Source organism: Rhinoderma darwinii, chromosome 2 (assembly GCF_050947455.1).
Source record: "Rhinoderma darwinii isolate aRhiDar2 chromosome 2, aRhiDar2.hap1, whole genome shotgun sequence".
Classification (NCBI taxonomy): domain Eukaryota; kingdom Metazoa; phylum Chordata; class Amphibia; order Anura; family Rhinodermatidae; genus Rhinoderma; species Rhinoderma darwinii.
The window spans coordinates 379604010-379624366 of record NC_134688.1 but is presented as its reverse complement, the minus strand read 5'-3'; the positions used below and the strand labels follow the sequence as shown (position 1 = coordinate 379624366).

At 43.2% G+C, this 20357-nt stretch overlaps 1 protein-coding gene across 14 annotated transcripts in view; it reads right to left on the bottom strand.

Annotated features, from left to right (window-relative positions):
* The window catches only part of CASK (calcium/calmodulin dependent serine protein kinase), a 295974-nt gene that overhangs the window by 36286 nt on the left and 239331 nt on the right, over positions 1–20357 (bottom strand). For 11 of the 14 annotated variants that reach the window (XM_075853921.1, XM_075853923.1, XM_075853919.1 and 8 more), the window contains 5 exons: positions 14950–15138; positions 12167–12245; positions 6557–6642; positions 3406–3474; positions 495–563 (listed from right to left, as the gene is read on the bottom strand). In XM_075853921.1, the coding sequence (XP_075710036.1) occupies positions 495–563; positions 3406–3474; positions 6557–6642; positions 12167–12245; positions 14950–15138 (492 nt within the window). The remainder of the gene's footprint in view (positions 1–494; positions 564–3405; positions 3475–6556; positions 6643–12166; positions 12246–14949; positions 15139–20357) is intronic. The other 3 variants (XM_075853929.1, XM_075853930.1, XM_075853931.1) reach the window with 1 other exon arrangement.

Here is a 20357-nt window from a genome sequence, read left to right as displayed (position 1 = left end):
AGAGGTCCAGGTTTTTGTATCATTTTTTTTGGCCAGTCTACTACAAATGAAGCAGGGATCTAGTTTGTATGGATAAGCGAATAGCCTCTCTACCAATCCACTAGAAACTGGTGACAGGGTCTTCTAGTCTCTATGAGGCCACCAGCTCCGAGTGAATTAAAAAGCTGTATTCGAATTGCATAAGACCACCTCACAATGGCTGTATGTGAAACTGGGGGTTCTGTTAAATAAAAATAGGGATCAAAACACAAAATATAGAAACTAACACAATAAAAATATCCTGCTAAGACTTCCGAAAATGTTAAATAAAAAAAAAAAAATAAATAAAAGAAGAGGGGAAACAAAAAAAAATCAACAAAATTTAGGTCATGTTAGGATGGGAACGGTTATCCGCGAATTTAAAAACCACAGATGTTAATACAGAATTTGTTGAGAACACTCCTTGTTTCCCTGTTTGTGTGAGAGTGTACGGTATATGTAATTGCTGATCTTACCGAAATAGAATTGTTAATGCTGCTATGACCATTAGCTGGGGACTGTCTGGATGTAGAGGGGGAATCTCTCTGAAATAAGACACAAGTTTTGTTAACACATTTCACTACTGCAAAAGTGCACAGTTACCGCTGAATCAACAATGAAGAATCTCTACACCAATTTTTTTCTTCTCTAGCCACAAGAATTTGGCTGCAATTGGCCCATCTGCATATTACATATATAATGGAACTGCAGTTCACCAAATCTCCACCTAGAGGAGCCCATGGTCCAGACAGTACCACGTCGCTCATTTTTTATTTGCCAGGATATTCTTCACCAGCTGAAAATACATGACTGCTATTTCTCAGAGAATAATAGAAAGCTATATACAATTGCTTAGAAACATCCATTTTACATTGAAAACAAAACCAGTGAGATGTTGATCTGTTCACACAATTACTTATAAAGAAATAATGACATCACTAGATGTTTTTGAATGGTAAATAAGTGTAGCTAAACGTTTGACAAACTTCTGACATGTCCTAGTGACATGTCAGAAGTTTGGATTGGTGAGGGTCCGAGCACTGAGAGCCCCACCAATCACAAGAACGAAGCAGCTAAAGCTGCTTCGTTTCTGTTCGGCTTTTTCCATAAATAAATGTATCGGAGGACGGACTCAATAGAAAGTCTATGAGCCCGTACTCCGATACATCGGCTTTTCGGAAAAAGCTGAACAGACTCGAAGCTTTTGAGCGCTCACACGAGGGCTTCAGCTGCTTCGTTCTAGCGATTGGTGGGGGTCTCAGTGCTCGGACACCCACCAATCAAAACTTCTGACATGTTTCTATGACACGTCAGAAGTTTGTAAAACATTTAGCGACACTTTAAGCCGGCACAATGATTTTATGTGCCAAGTTATATTTAAAAAAAAAAGCCAGTGATTAATACCTCCAGGTTGCAAGTTCTGTATACAACATATGAAAGCTTTGCAAAAACAGCAATTCTCTAACAGTGTTACTGGAATCGATATAGTTAACAGCGAGATAAATCCAGGGCCTTCTGCGTCAGAAGCCAACTATATTATGAAAGTATATGGTCTCCATTCATTTGTACACAGAAGTATAAAGTTTGCATCCATTTGTAATAAATAGTAGTGCATAACTTGCCGATCAGCTTAAAAGCCACAGCCACAGCAGTCTTTAGACGCTCGCGGTAAAAAAAAAAAAAAGTGCGGTATGCACTTTCTTGCCATGGTTCCGCCTCTGACCTCCCATTGAAATCAATGGGAGGCAGAGAAAGCAATTTTTTGCATAGTTTTTGTGCCCCGGGCCGCGGACAAAAAAACGCAGTGAAAAACGCGGCAAGAATTTTGAGGCAGATTTTTATGACTACAAAAAGAACTGTGTGAAGAGGGCCTTACAGTTGTGTTTACAGCTCCTATTCAGACTATGTTGTCTGATCCTGTAATCATACTCCCTTCCGTCACCTACTTCTTGCGAACAGATAAATTTATGTATGTTAGCAAGAAGTATGGGACAGATGGAATTCAGTATGACTGCAAGCTCAGACTACACGGGATTGGTTTGTAGTCTGTTACCATGGGGAAGCATAGTTCTGCATAGCAGCTGTAAGCACGAAAACAGTAGACTATTTTTAAAGACTATTTACAAATCTGCTTTATTTTTAAATAGAGTTGAATTTAGTCGCACCTTTACAATCAATTATTTTTTTCTTTTTGCTGGCCAAAAAAAACCTGTCAATCTCCGTTGAAGATGGAGGAAATGACTGGTTTACATTTTATAATTGATTTGATTGGATACAGTAGAAAGTCTTGTCGAATCAGAAATATGTACTTGAAATGTAATTGCTAAAGCCAGACAAATTTGGGTGAGGTTCTCCATCCGGGGAATTATAAGTAGCCAATGTTAAAGGGGTTGTCTACTACTGGGTCATCAGTACATGATCTGTGGGAGTCCGACACCTGGACCCCGTACCGTTAAGCCGCCTCCAAGAGCCGGAGGTACATGCCAGAAGCAGTTGGCGCCGACCACTGAATAGTGGCCGAGCTGCAGCTTTGCTCCTATTCAAGTGAATAGGAGCACAGCTGCAGTTCGGCAGCACGACCGCCATGCTATGTACAGAGCCAACTGCTTCTGGCTTTGTACATCGCATAATGGGTCATAACATCTGGTGCCCGGAGGCAGCTGGAACGGCTTAACGGTGCAGGGTCCGGGTGTAGGAAGCCACGCTGAGGATATATGGATGACCTATCCGGTGGATAGGTCATCAGTTCAGTAGTGGACAACCCCTTTAACCAGTATGTTCTACAGTGCTTCATACTGACAGACGCAGGTCATAATACTAATCATTGTAAAAATCATAGGTTTAGGAAAAAAAGGTTAGTTGCTTCTCGTGATCTTCTAAATACATTCCTTGCCAAAAAAAGGAGTGAGGCTTAGCCTACTAGGTCTCTAAATGTAGTTAAAATACAGGAAAAAAAAAAAAGAAAGAGTAAACCAATAGTTTGATGCTGAGGTAAACCCCCATCGGGCTACCACTCATTTTAATATGCTAGTCTCGCAAACACATGGAGGCTGGAAATTCTCGGGAGGTGGCATCTAATTTACACCACATCACAATCCGTTAAATATAATTAATAGTTGCAATTATTACGAATATGTTTCAAATGAGATATTCTGAGTATTACACGAATACTGCAACTATTTTCCATTAAAAAAAAATATTAATATTTTTTTACCAATATCATAAGGCATAAATTACACACACTGTTCCGTTATCTTTGTTGTAAAATTGGTGTGCATGGTCTACGAGCACAGGCAGAAACAACTTCCCAAAAAGCAGATAACAGTCAGCCATTAGCAGGTGGTTCGCACCAGGAAAAAAAGTTCTGCTTGTATATTATATTGTTACCTCACAGGAAGAAGACTGCGTACGGTAACTTGGAACAATCTTGAATGTGATACTGCCCCTCATTTCTCTCTAAAAGGAAGGAAAGCAATATTTAAATCTAGAATATGATGAACAAGCAAATACAATACATTTAATTTTTTTAGGTAAATATACCAAAAGCAACAAATTGGAATTTAAAAGGAGTCTGCCACCATAAATCAAAGCAGCAGCACAGTAATATAGTGTAGCCTCACCTGAATCGAACACTGTTTTCATTTTCCAACCAAATGGCTCCGTTGCAGCGATATCCACTTTATTCCTTATATGCAAATGATTTTTTGGAGCAACGAGGGTGTCGCCGTTGCGTCAAATTGTTCTATCTTCTATCCCCAGTCCGACCCTTCCTCCCTTGTTTGTTTGATTGACCGGGCCAGGCGCGCTCATGGAGAATATGGGGCCAAGCGTGATCACGGTTTCTACACTGCCTGGCGCTGTCAAACAGGGAAGGGAGAGAGGGTCGGTCTGGGGATAGAAGATAGAGCAGTTTGCCGCAATGGCGACTTCCTCGTTGCTCAAAAAAACGAATTTGCATATAAGGAATAAAGTGATCGCTGCAACGGAGCCACTCAGCCGAAAAATTAAAACTGCGTTAGAGTTAGGTGAGGCTACAGTATATTACTGCGCTGCGTTTTGATTTCTGGTGACAGACTCCCTTTAAAGACTTAAATTGCGAAAATCATCAACTTTTTAAAAACAACTGTAGGTCAACTAATTTAATGCTTTCCAGGTACAGTGAAAACATGGAATAAAATTAGTAAAATAAAAAGTTGCAGACATTCTGTGAAACACAGGGGATGGGAGATGCAGAAGGGGTTTTTATTTCGACATCTAGCAGTCTATAATTCTGATCAACAGTGCTTCACAGCTTATCCCCCCCCCCCCGCCCCCAATGATTACCTGCTTTACCTGAAGCCAGAAGAGTTTGCTTGCATAAGGCCTAAATTAGGCCCAGGCAATTAATAGAAACAAAAACAGAAATTCAGCAAAATGAAATCGAAGTCATCTTGCAAATTTTGGTTTTATCAATTCATTTTTTTCCAGGTTTAATAAACTCTACCTACATCTTCAGGACGCAGATACAGTTGAATCTAATGATAGAGCAGGGGACCGTACTCTACCATTCACTATGTATCACCGATTGCAAGGCAGTGATGTCATCGAGCCTGACTGCGCCGTGCCGCACAGACCAGAGCAGCAGAGGGATCTCCTCCACCCGTCGTTGGAACGTGGTTAGTTTATTATTTTTATCAGGCACTATTGGGGCTGTGTGGGGCAGCTATAGGGGCATTATACAGCTATGGAGGATTTTATACTGTGTGGGGGCAGTTATGGGGGGTATTATACTGTGTGGAGGGCAGTTATGGGGGGCATTATGCGGTGTGGAGGGCAGTTATGGAGGGCATTATGCGGTGTGGAGGGCAGTTATGGGGGGCATTATACGGTGGGGGGAGGGCAGCTATAGGGACATTATACAGCATGGGGGCAGCTATGGGGCATTGTATACTTTGAAGGGGCAGCTATGGAGGACTTTATACAGTGTGGAGGGCAGCTATGGGGGTATTATACAGTGTGGAGGGCAGTTATGGGGGGCATTATACGGTGTGGAGGGTAGTTATGGGGGGCATTATACGGTGTGGTGGGCAGTTATGGGGGGCATTATACGGTGTGGAGGGCAGTTATGGGGGCATTATACGGTGTGGAGGGCAGTTATGGGGGGCATTATACGGTGTGGAGGGCAGTTATGGGGGGCATTATACGGTGTGGAGGGCAGTTATGGGGGGCATTATACAGTGTGGAGGGCAGTTATGGGGGCATTATACGGTGTGGAGGGCAGTTATGGGGGCATTATACTGTGTGAAGGGCAGTTATGGGGGCATTATACTGTGTGGAGGGCAGTATAGCGTGTGGAGGCAGATATGGGGGTTTATACAGTGTGGAGGACAGCTATAGGGGTTCTACACTTTGTGGAAGGACGTTCTAGAAGCCGCATACTGTGTGGGGGCAGCTATGGGGGCATGATGTGTGGGGGCAGCTGAGGGGGCATTATGGTGTGTGTAGGCCGCTGAGGGGGCATTATGATGTGTGTGGGGAGCACTATGGGGGCATTACACTTTGTGGGGAGCACTATGGGGGCATTACACTTTGTGGGGAGCACTATGGGGGATTATACTGTGTCGGGAACACTATGGGGGTATATTATATACACGGTAGTATACAGAAGGCTCAGGGAATAAATATTAATTCAATGGTGTAGCACGTAATCGAGGTTACATGTTCAATTAATCCTGATTTTGATCATATTCTCCCAGCCCTAGCCTAAATGCCTTTTCGCACAGGTCTAGTGATCAGGCAGACGAGCGCTTATATGAACGCTCTTTCCCAATCATTGCTCTGTGTTAACAGGGCTACGATCAGCCGATGAATGGGGAAACGCTCTGGCAATAGACATTACATTGCCTTCAATTCAAAGTCACCAGCCACAACTCAAATGATTGGTTCAAAGGTGAAAAAACAGAATTAAAGGTGTATTCCTAACTCAGCAATCATATTTAAAATGTTAGATAACGTCAATATCTGTATTTTAGCAAAAACATAAATGTTTCAAATCTGTACTGTTTTGCAGGTATGAATTATTCTCCAACAGGCTTCCCTTCATTGTTTGTAACCTGTTACTTATGGTTACGACCATTGCCGTAGTTCAGCAGTGGTGGTCGCTCTTGCATCGTTCTACCTCTTTATTTTGTCACTTGTCTGATACATGTTTTTACTTTTTGCTTCCTGTTTGAACCATTGAGGACCTCTGTCCCTACACTTTACTGTATGTGTATATATCCATCTCCATGTTAGGTTATTTTAACTTGTTTGACTGGTCTGTGTCTGGTCAAGAACGGTCTGGTATTGCACTGATATTATATTGCGTCATATCTAGTAATGGGGACAAAGACCCCTAAAGTGATCAAGAAATGGTCACCCCAAATCTGTAAACAGATTGACTAAAAGTCTTCCTATTTTTACCCTATGTAAAGGGACTGTGTGGGGAAAAAAAAAATGAATTTGGTATACTTCACGGCAACTTTTTATTTTAAAATATGGCGTATATAAAATGACTGACCAGCATCTTTTGAAGCTGTTCCACTGTCTGGTTTGCTACGCTAATTCCATTTATTTCCCGTATTTCATCACCCACATGGAGGGTACCTGGATAAATAAAGAAAAACAGAAATATAAACCAATTTCAAGGCATTTTAGAGATTAGAGATATGTTAAACAACTACAATTCCTGCATGGTACCCTATGGTACTGTAGCAGTCAGTAAATCTTAAAAAGGAAGATTATATACCCTTTACATGGGAATTTCCCTCTGATCCTTAAAGGGGTTTTCCCATCAGCGACATTTATGACATATGCACAGGACATGTCATAAATGTCAGATAAATGTGGGCCCACACCTATCTCCAGAACGGGGCCCCTAAACCCCGTTCTACTGCTGTGTTGTGGCTGAATCATGTGATTTCCGACCATGGATTACGGAAACCGCTAGCTCGCTGAGCTACGTGATTTCCCTAACTCCTATAGTAGTGAATAGTAGTTACGGAAGCAGCGTAGCATGCGAGCTACGCTGTTTCTGTAACTACCATTCAGCTCTATGGGACTTACAGAAACAGCGTAGCTCACGGTCAGAAATCACACAATTCAGCCACAACACAGAGCATTTGAACGGGGTTTAGGGTGCCCCGTTCTAGAGGTAGGTGCAGGTCCCAGAGGTGAGGCCCGCATCTGACATATCCTGTAAATATGTAAAAATGCCAAATCAAACATTTACATTCATTATAAGGTAAGAAATATTAAATGAAACTGGAGAATGTCCTGTATATGAATAAAATAAAGTAAGGTCCTCTATAAGCATTCATTAGATGCATTTCCCAACTGTATCCTCTAAGATGCTAGACCATTATTCTTTATTTTTATAATGCGATCATTTTTGGTGCAACCCATTTTATGGGTCATATTGTGCGACAACAAAATGTAGAAACACAATAAATATGCAAATGAACATGTGTACAAATGCAGAGAGGCAACAATTTAACATAGAAATAATACAGCAGTAGAAAGCCATGTCTGAATAATGGTGGTACTGATGTGAAGGTTATGACAGATCTGGACTGGTAGATTTTTAGGCTGAACTTGAAAAACTCTTGACTTTCCTGTGACAAGCCATCCAATGCCATGCTAATCTTCAAAGTCTTGCAGGTAAGTGTGAGGAGGTCAGAGAAGGTGGTCATGTTTAAAGAGGAAGTTGTGTTTGCAGTGGTATCCGGAGATTAGTTTGGAGATGTACGAGGATGGCCAAGTTATGAGTTAAAGCAGAGGTCTCAAACATGAAGCAGTCATCTGCGGCCCGCTGACAGCGGGAGAGCAGGCCGAAGGAGGAGCGTCACCCCCCCCTGTAGATAGTGCCACACCACACACCCCACCCTGAGGACAGCGATACACCCCCCTCTCTATAGATAGCGTCATTGGGGCTCCCTCTAGGAGTGGAATCCCCAGCGAGAGCGTTCTGGTCGGAGATAACTCTGATGGACGAGGCCTCCCTCATAACGGTCCATATATGGGCAGTGACATCAGTGTCTCCTCCTAGACTGGAATGCCCGGCCAGCGCGTTGCCGATGCACCGTCCCTGGCTAAAGTACTGGCAACGCTTTGATTGGGATTACACTCTTAGAGGGAGCCCCAATGGAGATATCTATAGGGGGATATATGTGGCACTATATACAAAGGGGTGTGTGTGGGTGTGTGTGGCCCTGCGGCCCCTCTAAAACAGCTGATTGGCGGGGGTGCCAGGAATCTGACCCTGACTGATCACATATTTATGGCCTATCAAGAAGATTGGCCATCAATTTTGTGTGACTGGAAAGCCCCATTAACCAAAGGACTAGCAAGCCGACCTGCAATGCTTCATTGTATTACAGGTTAGACAAGCAAAAGCATTCAAGCGAATTACAGCTGAATTACAGTAAGATGACGTCTAGGCAACAGCTGTAGACTAATACTTGGGAAATACATTCCAGAAAAAAACTGATTTGCTTAAAATTTATATGGCTTTTCAAAATAAGCGGTCATGTGTGTGTACATTAGGACTAAAACAGTTTCTGGCCATTATAGGACACGTATACAGCATTTTAACCCGTTTTCTCTCCACACAATTTGCATGGATAAAGAAAATTTTAACAGTAAGTAAATGACAAAGTTGATCTATATCATATATACGATTAGATTAGAACAAGTCGTTTAAAAAGTTAGTGTCCATTTAAATGGTGGTGTTAATATTTTATTTTACTTACAAATTTATGCTGACTCCAAATGGACAAATAAGGCAGTCTGTGCATTATTACATGTGAATAAGCTAGTGGAAAAGCCAGATTAAAGTGGCAGAAGATAGAAGATTTTTTTTAGGATCCAAGGGATCGAGGGGAAAAGTACAACTTCTTCCATTAGGGTAAAACAGCGATCAAACAAACTGGATTTGATCCTGAGGGATCCTTTGTTTCCTGAAGACCAGAAGCTCTATAACTGTATCCATGTCCGGCATATGGCCTCCTCGATGTCCGGCATATGGCCTCCTCGATGTCCGGCATATGGCCTCCTCGATGTCCGGCATATGGCCTCCTCGATGTCCGGCATATGGCCTCCTCGATGTCCGGCATATGGCCTCCTCGATGTCCGGCATATGGCCTCCTCGATGTCCGGCATATGGCCTCCTCGATGTCCGGCATATGGCCTCCTCGATGTCCGGCATATGGCCTCCTCGATGTCCGGCATATGGCCTCCTCGATGTCCGGCATATGGCCTCCTCGATGTCCGGCATATGGCCTCCTCGATGTCCGGGATATGGCCTCCTCGATGTCCGGCATATGGCCTCCTCGATGTCCGGCATATGGCCTCCTCGATGTCCGGCATATGGCCTCCTCGATGTCCGGCATATGGCCTCCTCGATGTCCGGCATATGGCCTCCTCGATGTCCGGCATATGGCCTCCTCGATGTCCGGCATATGGCCTCCTCGATGTCCGGCATATGGCCTCCTCGATGTCCGGCATATGGCCTCCTCGATGTCCGGCATATGGCCTCCTCGATGTCCGGCATATGGCCTCCTCGATGTCCGGCATATGGCCTCCTCGATGTCCGGCATATGGCCTCCTCGATGTCCGGCATATGGCCTCCTCGATGTCCGGCATATGGCCTCCTCGATGTCCGGCATATGGCCTCCTCGATGTCCGGCATATGGCCTCCTCGATGTCCGGCATATGGCCTCCTCGATGTCCGGCATATGGCCTCCTCGATGTCCGGCATATGGCCTCCTCGATGTCCGGCATATGGCCTCCTCGATGTCCGGCATATGGCCTCCTCGATGTCCGGCATATGGCCTCCTCGATGTCCGGCATATGGCCTCCTCGATGTCCGGCATATGGCCTCCTCGATGTCCGGCATATGGCCTCCTCGATGTCCGGCATATGGCCTCCTCGATGTCCGGCATATGGCCTCCTCGATGTCCGGCATATGGCCTCCTCGATGTCCGGCATATGGCCTCCTCGATGTCCGGCATATGGCCTCCTCGATGTCCGGCATATGGCCTCCTCGATGTCCGGCATATGGCCTCCTCGATGTCCGGCATATGGCCTCCTCGATGTCCGGCATATGGCCTCCTCGATGTCCGGCATATGGCCTCCTCGATGTCCGGCATATGGCCTCCTCGATGTCCGGCATATGGCCTCCTCGATGTCCGGCATATGGCCTCCTCGATGTCCGGCATATGGCCTCCTCGATGTCCGGCATATGGCCTCCTCGATGTCCGGCATATGGCCTCCTCGATGTCCGGCATATGGCCTCCTCGATGTCCGGCATATGGCCTCCTCGATGTCCGGCATATGGCCTCCTCGATGTCCGGCATATGGCCTCCTCGATGTCCGGCATATGGCCTCCTCGATGTCCGGCATATGGCCTCCTCGATGTCCGGCATATGGCCTCCTCGATGTCCGGCATATGGCCTCCTCGATGTCCGGCATATGGCCTCCTCGATGTCCGGCATATGGCCTCCTCGATGTCCGGCATATGGCCTCCTCGATGTCCGGCATATGGCCTCCTCGATGTCCGGCATATGGCCTCCTCGATGTCCGGCATATGGCCTCCTCGATGTCCGGCATATGGCCTCCTCGATGTCCGGCATATGGCCTCCTCGATGTCCGGCATATGGCCTCCTCGATGTCCGGCATATGGCCTCCTCGATGTCCGGCATATGGCCTCCTCGATGTCCGGCATATGGCCTCCTCGATGTCCGGCATATGGCCTCCTCGATGTCCGGCATATGGCCTCCTCGATGTCCGGCATATGGCCTCCTCGATGTCCGGCATATGGCCTCCTCGATGTCCGGCATATGGCCTCCTCGATGTCCGGCATATGGCCTCCTCGATGTCCGGCATATGGCCGTATCGATGTCCGGCATATGGCCGTATCGATGTCCGGCATATGGCCGTATCGATGTCCGGCATATGGCCGTATCGATGTCCGGCATATGGCCGTATCGATGTCCGGCATATGGCCGTATCGATGTCCGGCATATGGCCGTATCGATGTCCGGCATATGGCCGTATCGATGTCCGGCATATGGCCGTATCGATGTCCGGCATATGGCCGTATCGATGTCCGGCATATGGCCGTATCGATGTCCGGCATATGGCCGTATCGATGTCCGGCATATGGCCGTATCGATGTCCGGCATATGGCCGTATCGATGTCCGGCATATGGCCGTATCGATGTCCGGCATATGGCCGTATCGATGTCCGGCATATGGCCGTATCGATGTCCGGCATATGGCCGTATCGATGTCCGGCATATGGCCGTATCGATGTCCGGCATATGGCCGTATCGATGTCCGGCATATGGCCGTATCGATGTCCGGCATATGGTATCGATGTCCGGCATATGTATCTCCCGCTTTCCAGAGGAAGAACATAGCCAATAGCTGAACAATCTTCCCAGATTGTTAATGGATCAGCCTACCAACCAAATTATGGTTTCGGCTAGCATGAAAGAGTCCCATGTCAATACTTTGTTTACACAGAATAGTGGTAACATCTTGTCCATAGTGTCGGGTTGCCTGTATAGATCGATGAGAGTTCATCGTGGTGGGAAGCATTTTGCCCCCATAGTCATGTGATCTGTCAGTATGAACAACTTGACACCACTCTCCGGCAGGAGAAGAGTAAGGAACTGCAAAGGTAAGTATATGGCAGGGTTTTGTTATCTTTACATTTTAGGACTACTGAGGTGTATTTTACCGCCTGGAAATCCACTTGAAAAAAAAGCACATACGCAATGTCAAAGTAGCAGCATTCAAAACTAATCTGAATGTTCTGTTTAACACCTGCCCCCCCATCCCTAAAAAAAAACCATACAAGCTGCCAGCGGTTCTGATGCTGAAGTTGTATCACTATACACTTATCTAATTGCCGTATCTCGGAGGATCACTGTATAAATAATTGGGCACCGAAGGTTTGGCTGATTCATATGAATTCTTACAGCATTCTGTTCTGAAATTTCATTAAGAACACTCACTCATTCATAGCCGTATACTAAAAGCCATTCATGCCTAAGTGGGTGAGCATAACTATGAAAAGCATGACAGCAGTTACATGATCATGGGGCCTGGAAGTTAGTTACTGTACCTTGCCTGTGAATCATTCCTCCATGCATAATTCTGGCAACAATGCAGTGGTTCAGCTCATTCATTTTTAGCGTTATTCCCTGTTGAAAATAAAATGTATTGGTTGTCAATCTACAAAAACAATAGTCAAGACTTTTTAAAACCGCGCAAAATGCATAGGGGACATTTAAAGCAATCAATATTTTTAGTACATAAACTTCTACCTGCAAGCATCTGAACAGATAAAACCCTAATGATAGATCATCTATATACTTTGCAAGTACGTAAGAGATACTGCTCCCAAAATTGTGAATTTACCCTCAGGTAGTTTTCCAATCTCCTACCCCAACCTTATGCACGTATTTCACCTCCATGTGCTGTCCGTTTAAATAACAGACAGCACACTGATCAATGCAATTCATCGGGGCTAATCACACATCCGTGTTTTTCCATGGAGCTTGCTTCCGTTGTGTGAAATTCATTTCATGTCCTATTTTGGTAAGTTTTTGTGGATCAGACCGACTTATTCTAGTCTATGGGTGCGTGAAAAAACCAGACAGCACACGGACGACATCCACGTGCAGTCCATTTTACACACATCAGTTGCTAAAGAAAAGCAGAGAAGAAAAGTGAAGTGCTTGCAGAGGAGAAACATTGAAAAGAAAAAAAAAAACGGATGACACATGGGACCCACACTGACGCAACACGGACAGTCATATGCATGAAAAATTATCATGTGAATAAGGCCCGAGTAAAACTGGGTAAAGCTTCATAATTAGTAGAAAATGTACCTACTAATGTAATTTAGCTTACCAGGGCCATTAACTCGATCATTTGAGGGACCAGAGTGAATGTTTCCATGGTGCTCTGTTAACTAAAGGTCCATAACTCCACAGGTTCTGACACCATTTCCTGTCCAGCCATTGGCTGAAGCTGCTCTGCCCACTCTACAAACCCTATACAGAATACTAAAAGCGATCGGCTCTTTTTCAGGTAAATTTCTCCGAATTTCTTGTCCAACTGCAGGAGAAAGCAGCTAAAATGCAGGAGAGAACACTCAATAGCCCAATAGCTGCGGGAAGACAATTCAGAGAAGGCGGTATCTGTTTGGCAACTTGTGTACAGCACAGTAACTTAAAGAGGCTCTGTCACCAGATTTTGCAGCCCCTATCTGCTATTGCAGCAGATCGGCGCTGCAATGTAGATTACAGTAACGTTTTTATTTTTAAAAAACGAGCATTTTTGGCCAAGTTATGACCATTTTCGTATTTATGCAAATGAGGCTTGCAAAAGTACAACTGGGCGTGTTGAAAAGTAAAAGTACAACTGGGCGTGTATTATGTGCGTACATCGGGGCGTGTTTACTACTTTTACTAGCTGGGCGTTGTGTATAGAAGTGTCATCCACTTCTCTTCACAACGCCCAGCTTCTGGCAGTGCAGACACAGCCGTGTTCTCCAGAGATCACGCTGTGACGTCACTCACAGGTCCTGCATCGTGTCGGCACCAGAGGCTACAGATGATTCTGCAGCAGCATCGGCGTTTGCAGGTAAGTCGATGTAGCTACTTACCTGCAAATGCTGATGCTGCTGCAGAATCAACTGTAGCCTCTGGTGCCGACACGATGCAGGACCTGTGAGTGACGTCACAGATCTGCACTGCCAGAAGCTGGGCGTTCTGAAGAGAAGTGGATGATACTTCTATACACAACGCCCAGCTAGTAAAAGTAGTAAACACGCCCCGATGTACGCACATAATACACGCCCAGTTGTACTTTTACTGTAAACACGCCCCAATGTACGCACATAATACACGCCCACTTGGACTTTTACTTTTAAACACGCCCAGTTGTACTTTTGCAAGCCTCATTTGCATAAATACGAAAATGGTCATAACTTGGCCAAAAATGCTCGTTTTTAAAAATAAAAACGTTACTGTAATCTACATTGCAGCGCCGATCTGCTGCAATAGCAGATAGGGGCTGCAAAATCTGGTGACAGAGCCTCTTTAAGATGTTTTGTTATTTTCTGGGGTGTTAAAGGGAATCTTGTCAGCAGGTTTGAGTTTTAAAAACTCCTGACAGCACTCTACACAGGGTGAGGTGTGTAGCATAACTATACTGGTGGTGTACACTGCCAGCCCTCTGTAGGAAATTAAAAAGGGGGTTTGGTAGTGCTATTCGGGTTACCTGGCAGTGGTTAAAATTTGTTACTAAGTTCACTACCCTTTTACTACTTTTGTATAGTACAGAGGTTGAGGATAAAAAACATTAATACAAATATTCTGCTGTCAGGAAATATTAATCCTTGCGTGAATTCTTGAAACTCCTATGGGAACAGATTTGTAATTTATCCATCAACATGCGATAAACAGCAGAAATTTCAAATAATGTCAAAAACATTGCCGGTACCTCCATTCAATTTTACATACTTTATATTTGAAATTATGTAAAACATTGTAATGCTAGTTGGATTGGGAGCAAATCTGATCAACGGCAAGCTATATTTCCCACTAAACAAGGTAGCACAGATTAATCGGTTTGCTATTGCGCAATATAGACTTTATATATAACAATGCATCTATCATGTAACATAATAATAATCTGAAATGACGGTAAACCTTAGATTTAATTTTTAATTTTTTTGGGGATCCCATTACCTTTTTACTCAATGGATAATTACAATGCAATATCAAATTTTTCTCATCACAGAGCAATAATATTTCTTAAAATCAAAATAACTAAAAGGTGGGTTATTTATTTAGCAGATTGTGCCCAGTTGTATATGCAGAATTCCCAGCATCTTACCATAGGCTCATCTGTATTCTTCTGGAACTGTACTAAACGGACCCGTGTAACATTTTCCATGTCCATGTCACCGTTTGCACTTTCGGGAGAATCTCCGTTTAAATAGGGAGATGTAGGAGGTGGTGTGACTCTTAATGCATCATCACTGTAAACTTCATGGGCTACCACATCATGGGTTTGTAGTAAGGCCTGAAAAAAAAAAGAAAAGTAGATCAACATACATTTTTCCCATATGCTTATATATCTTTGAATATAACAAGTCTACAAGCGAGGATGGGTTAACACCACAAAAAAAAGGTGGGTGGGGGGGGGGGGGGGGAAATCACAACCTAATTTAAATATCCCAGTAATTGTAATTATTACACGGTGCCGTCCAAGCAAGACATTTGGAAACATTTTTAAAAAAAAGGGGGTATTAGCCGGGGAAATGGTATTCTAATTATTTATATAATAAATTTCATATTTTTTGCAGTGTGTGCTGGATATGTTTGGGAATTTTGTTTTGATATTATGATTATTTCAATAAAATACTCAAATTCTGTGGTCTCCGGGCCAGTTCACACAGAGTTGGACACATTTTGACGCGGTAACCGCGTTGGAAAATGCGCCAAACGGCCGAAAAACGCCGTGAAAATCGGCGTGCAGGCAGATTTTCCTCCTGCAAAAAACTCTGTGTGAACCCAGCCTAAATTTCCAGCGAGATGTAACAAATGTGTTATATGTTTTTATACTGTGACAATGAAATGAAATCTTCACTTTAGGTGAAGTTCTCAATTTTGAATAACATTTTTTGCATCGAATACACCGATCAGCCACAACATTAACCCCTCAACGACCGTCGTATAGTGTTTTTAAGTCAGCCGTATGGGGTAGTTTTCTGAAGCGCCGCCTTTACACTTAGTCACTTCAGAAGAAGTTTTCCCGCATCAGGCGGGGTGCTCCTGAAGCCTGAAGGCTATTGGAGGTCGTTTGGAGACCTCTAGCAGTGGTCTCTGATCATGTTTAACCTCTCAGATGCAGCGGTCAATAGCGACCGCCGGATCTGAGTGGTTTTAGAGAGAGGGGGCTCTCTCACGCACTCCACTGGTACCCCGCGTTGCAATTGCAGTGTATTATAAAAGCTATCAAAAGATCGCCCAGTAAAGTCGCCTATTGAGTTAGAAAGTTATAAAAAAAGTTTAACAACGTTTGTAATAAATAAATAAAAGTCCCATGTAAAAATAATTAAAAACCCACTTTTTCCCGCTTACAAACTACTTAAAGAGGCTCTGTCACCAGATTTTGCAACCCCTATCTGCTATTGCAGCAGATAGGCGCTGCAATGTAGATTACAGTAACGTTTTTATTTTTAAAAAACGAGCATTTTTGGCCAAGTTATGACCATTTTTGTAGTTATGCAAATGAGGCTTGCAAAAGTCCAAGTGGGTGTGTTTAAAAGTAAAAGTCCAAGTGGGCGTGTATTATGTGCGTACATCGGGGCGTTTTTAATACTTTCACTAGCTGGGCGCTCTGAAGAGAAGTAACATCCTCTTCTCTTCAGAACGCCCAGCTTCTGACAGTGCAGATCTGTGACGTCACTCACAGGTCCTGCATCGTGACGGCCACATCGGCACCAGAGGCTACAGTTGATTCTGCAGCAGCATCAGCGTTTGCAGGTAAGATCGACTTACCTGCAAACGCTGATGCTGCTGCAGAATCAACTGTAGCCTCTGGTGCCGATGTGGCCGTCACGATGCAGGACCTGTGAGTGACGTCACAGATCTGCACTGTCAGAAGCTGGGCGTTCTGAAGAGAAGAGGATGATACTTCTCTTCAGAGCGCCCAGCTAGTGAAAGTATTAAAAACGCCCCGATGTACGCACATAATACACGCCCACTTGGACTTTTACTTTTAAACACACCCACTTGGACTTTTGCAAGCCTCATTTGCATAACTACAAAAATGGTCATAACTTGGCCAAAAATGCTCGTTTTTTAAAAATAAAAACGTTACTGTAATCTACATTGCAGCGCCTATCTGCTGCAATAGCAGATAGGGGTTGCAAAATCTGGTGACAGAGCCTCTTTAATGAAAAAAAGTAAAAAGCTACACAGATTTGGTATCAACGTGTCCGTAACGTCCCAACTATAAAACAATTACATTATTTAACCTTCATGGTGAATGGCGTAAAAAAATAAATCAATGCCAGAATTGCAGTTCTGTTCATCCTGCCTTCAAAATTTTTTGAATAAAAAGTTATCAAATAGTCGCTTGCTCTCCAAAACGATACCAATAAAAACTACAAGTCATCCTGCAAAAAAAGCCCTCATACAACTGCATCGGCGGAAAAATAGAAAACTTATGGCTCTTAAAATATGGAGACACAAAAACAAATAATTTAGAAAAATTTGAAAGGGTCAAAGCAAGGCGAGCCAGTATTTGAGTTTTTGGCTGCGTAGCTGCAGACCGGTCAGAGTGCCCATGCGGATTCCTGTCCACCCTAAAAAAAAAACTACAATGGGCACTTGAGCATCAGAACTGGACCAGAGAGCAGTGGAAAAAGGTGGCCTGGTGATTATGATGAATCACATTTTCTTTTACATCATATGGATGGCCAGGTGCGTGTGCCGCTTACTTGGGTAAGTGATCGCACCAGGATGCACTATGGGAAGAAAGCAAGCCAGCTGAGGCCATGTGATACTGTGGCCAATGTTCTGTTGGTAAAGTTTTTATTCCCACACATTCATGTGGATGTGACTTTGTTGCAGACCGAGGGATCTTCCTGGTGTACAGCCGTCCCTTCTCAACGAATAAGGGCCTGTTCATATCACCGTCGGAGTTCCGTTCATTCATTCCGTCAGAGGAACAGAAAGCCGAAACTATAGCTTCCATTTGCATTACCATGGATTTCAATGGTAAATTATTCTGTTGCAGTTGGTTTCCATTCCGTAATGCTTTCGTTTTTGCTCACAGAAACAATAGCGTAAGTTGAGTACGCTATGGTTTCCGTTAAAAAAACGGTAGCATTACCACTGAAATCAATGGTAATGAAAACTGAAGCTATGGTTTTCATTCATCTGTTTCTCTGGCAGAATGGATGAACGGAAACCCCAGAAGGTGATGTGCACAGGGACCTGGTCTCGATTACAGAGTGAAGCTGCAGCATCAAACCCCCTTCCATCTCCTCTGTATTTCAGTTATTGAAGAAATCTGTTTTGGTCAAGGAGGTTTGTAACACTTGGTCTGTTTGGTCAGAAATCTGTGTGTGTAAAATGAGGTTCAATCGTACGTCGCATTATTCATACAAATGATCAGACCAACATACCAGACTGAACTGGCAGTATGTAGTTTAAAGTAAAAAAAAAACACAAACAGAATGCATTTTCACAAAGTGGAGAACGATCGACCGTGGTTGGCCAAACATGTCGTACATGCATAGTTTCAGCCGACAACCGAACCAAAAAATCCAACATGACTGATCAGTTTTTTTTTTTTTAACAGAGATCGGTTACGCGCATAAAAGTTTAAAACCCTGATCTGCCGAAGCGGTCAAAGTCACCATTTCAGAAAACGTTCCGCTCATGCGTATGACCAGCTTTAGTATGGATTGTGCATGGATCTGCTAAATAGATCAAATTTAATATAAATCTCAAAATAAATCTAAAAAATAAAAAGTAACAAATTAAGTAAAATTCTTACTTTAGTGGTGAAAAACCCCAAAAACTACAGATTCATACATTTAGATATTAAAAAGCAAAAATTGCTGCACTATATAGGATATGTGCATCATACACAACATGTAGCATTAGAACTATAATTTGATAATTACATTTAAATGCAATAGAGATTTTAGTTTCTTAAAAAGTTAACTAAAAGTTAGAAATGCTTCAAAGGCAAAAAGGAAGATGGGGATTTGGCTATTCCAAACCCCTGGCTTTACTATCTCTCGGTACAACTACAATATCTTAGGCGTTAAGGGGAATTGACACTTTCGTCTTCAGCCGCACAAATGGTAAGACATGTTTAAAATACTAGGCGACTAGCTGCTAGTAGCCTTACAAACTGGCAAATCCACATTTAACCCCCGCCCTTTTCCTACGTTGCGCTACTAAATTATAGTACTATAGTGCGCTACTAAATTATAGATTTAGGTCAAGAAAAACGGTTTGGGTGTTGGAATACACGGATTGCTCACCAAATGTGCAAAATTAGATGTATCCAGAATTAAAAAAAATGACCGGTTTTGAATTTTGGCAACAAAAAGTAGTGAATAGAATAATGCATTTGTTTTAGAGATGGACAGTTTAAAACTTTTGAAATACTTTAACAGTAATATGATCTACCACATAGGTAGTCTTACTAATAACTACAATTTAGAATTGCTTACACAATTCAAGATACAACAGACGCCACCAAGACCCTCGTCTTTTGTAGAACTGGTGGATCACAGGGATAATACAAGAGGAATAATCGTCTTACACTACTATAGGTGCCAACCCTTGAAGGAAAATGCAGTTGTAAGAAAAGTAGGAGGGGGATGTGCAGCAGATTAATGAAGATCGTTGGGTGGATATCTTACAGGCCATGCTGAAAGTGTCCCTTAGTGAGGTACACAGACTTTGGCAACTATACTTTATGAAGAGAGTATTTAAACCACAATCTTACTCTATGAAATGTGCTATAAAAATGATTCAGTACGTGTGACCTACAGAACGCCAGAAGCGGGTCTGCTTCACGTCATGCGGAGCGGTTTAGGATTAACACAATATTGGGGGGAAATAGTTGACCTCATTAATTTCGGCCTATGACTCATTTGACCAATGTTCCTATTTGCCTTCTCGGTTCCACTTCTGAATTTGATGTACAGAGTATTATTGGAGGGCCCCAAAACCACCAACCAGAACTGAATTTATATCCAAAGTCAATACTATTCTACGGCTCTAAAAATATAATTTCACAAAATGAAGCATTATGTATACATGTGAGTATTTATGGTTTAGGAGTTGTTTTCTCATTGTAAAAATTCTTAATAAAAAGTTATGAGAAAAAAAGGAAATTAAAGTGATTAACATACCACACAGATTGTAAAAGAAATACTATACAAACACTGGATGTACTAGACATGGCTCACTATGATGAATGGCACAGAAGGATACGCTAAATCAGATAACACATAGTAAGGGTGTTGGTACAGAATTTAGTACGTCTGATATGGAACAAACATTCAGCTTGAAAGGCATAATTGGCAAATCTTTCAGCGGCCTCCGTAGCTTGTCTCCCTTACGATCAATAACACTATAAATATTGGATGACTACCAAAGCCAATTAGAGAGCTGAACTCAATTGACATATTTTCCCAACTTGATCCAAGTTCCTATTGTTTGTTAGAAGAAAAAATATATATAAAAAAAGTATAAAAAACATAAGGA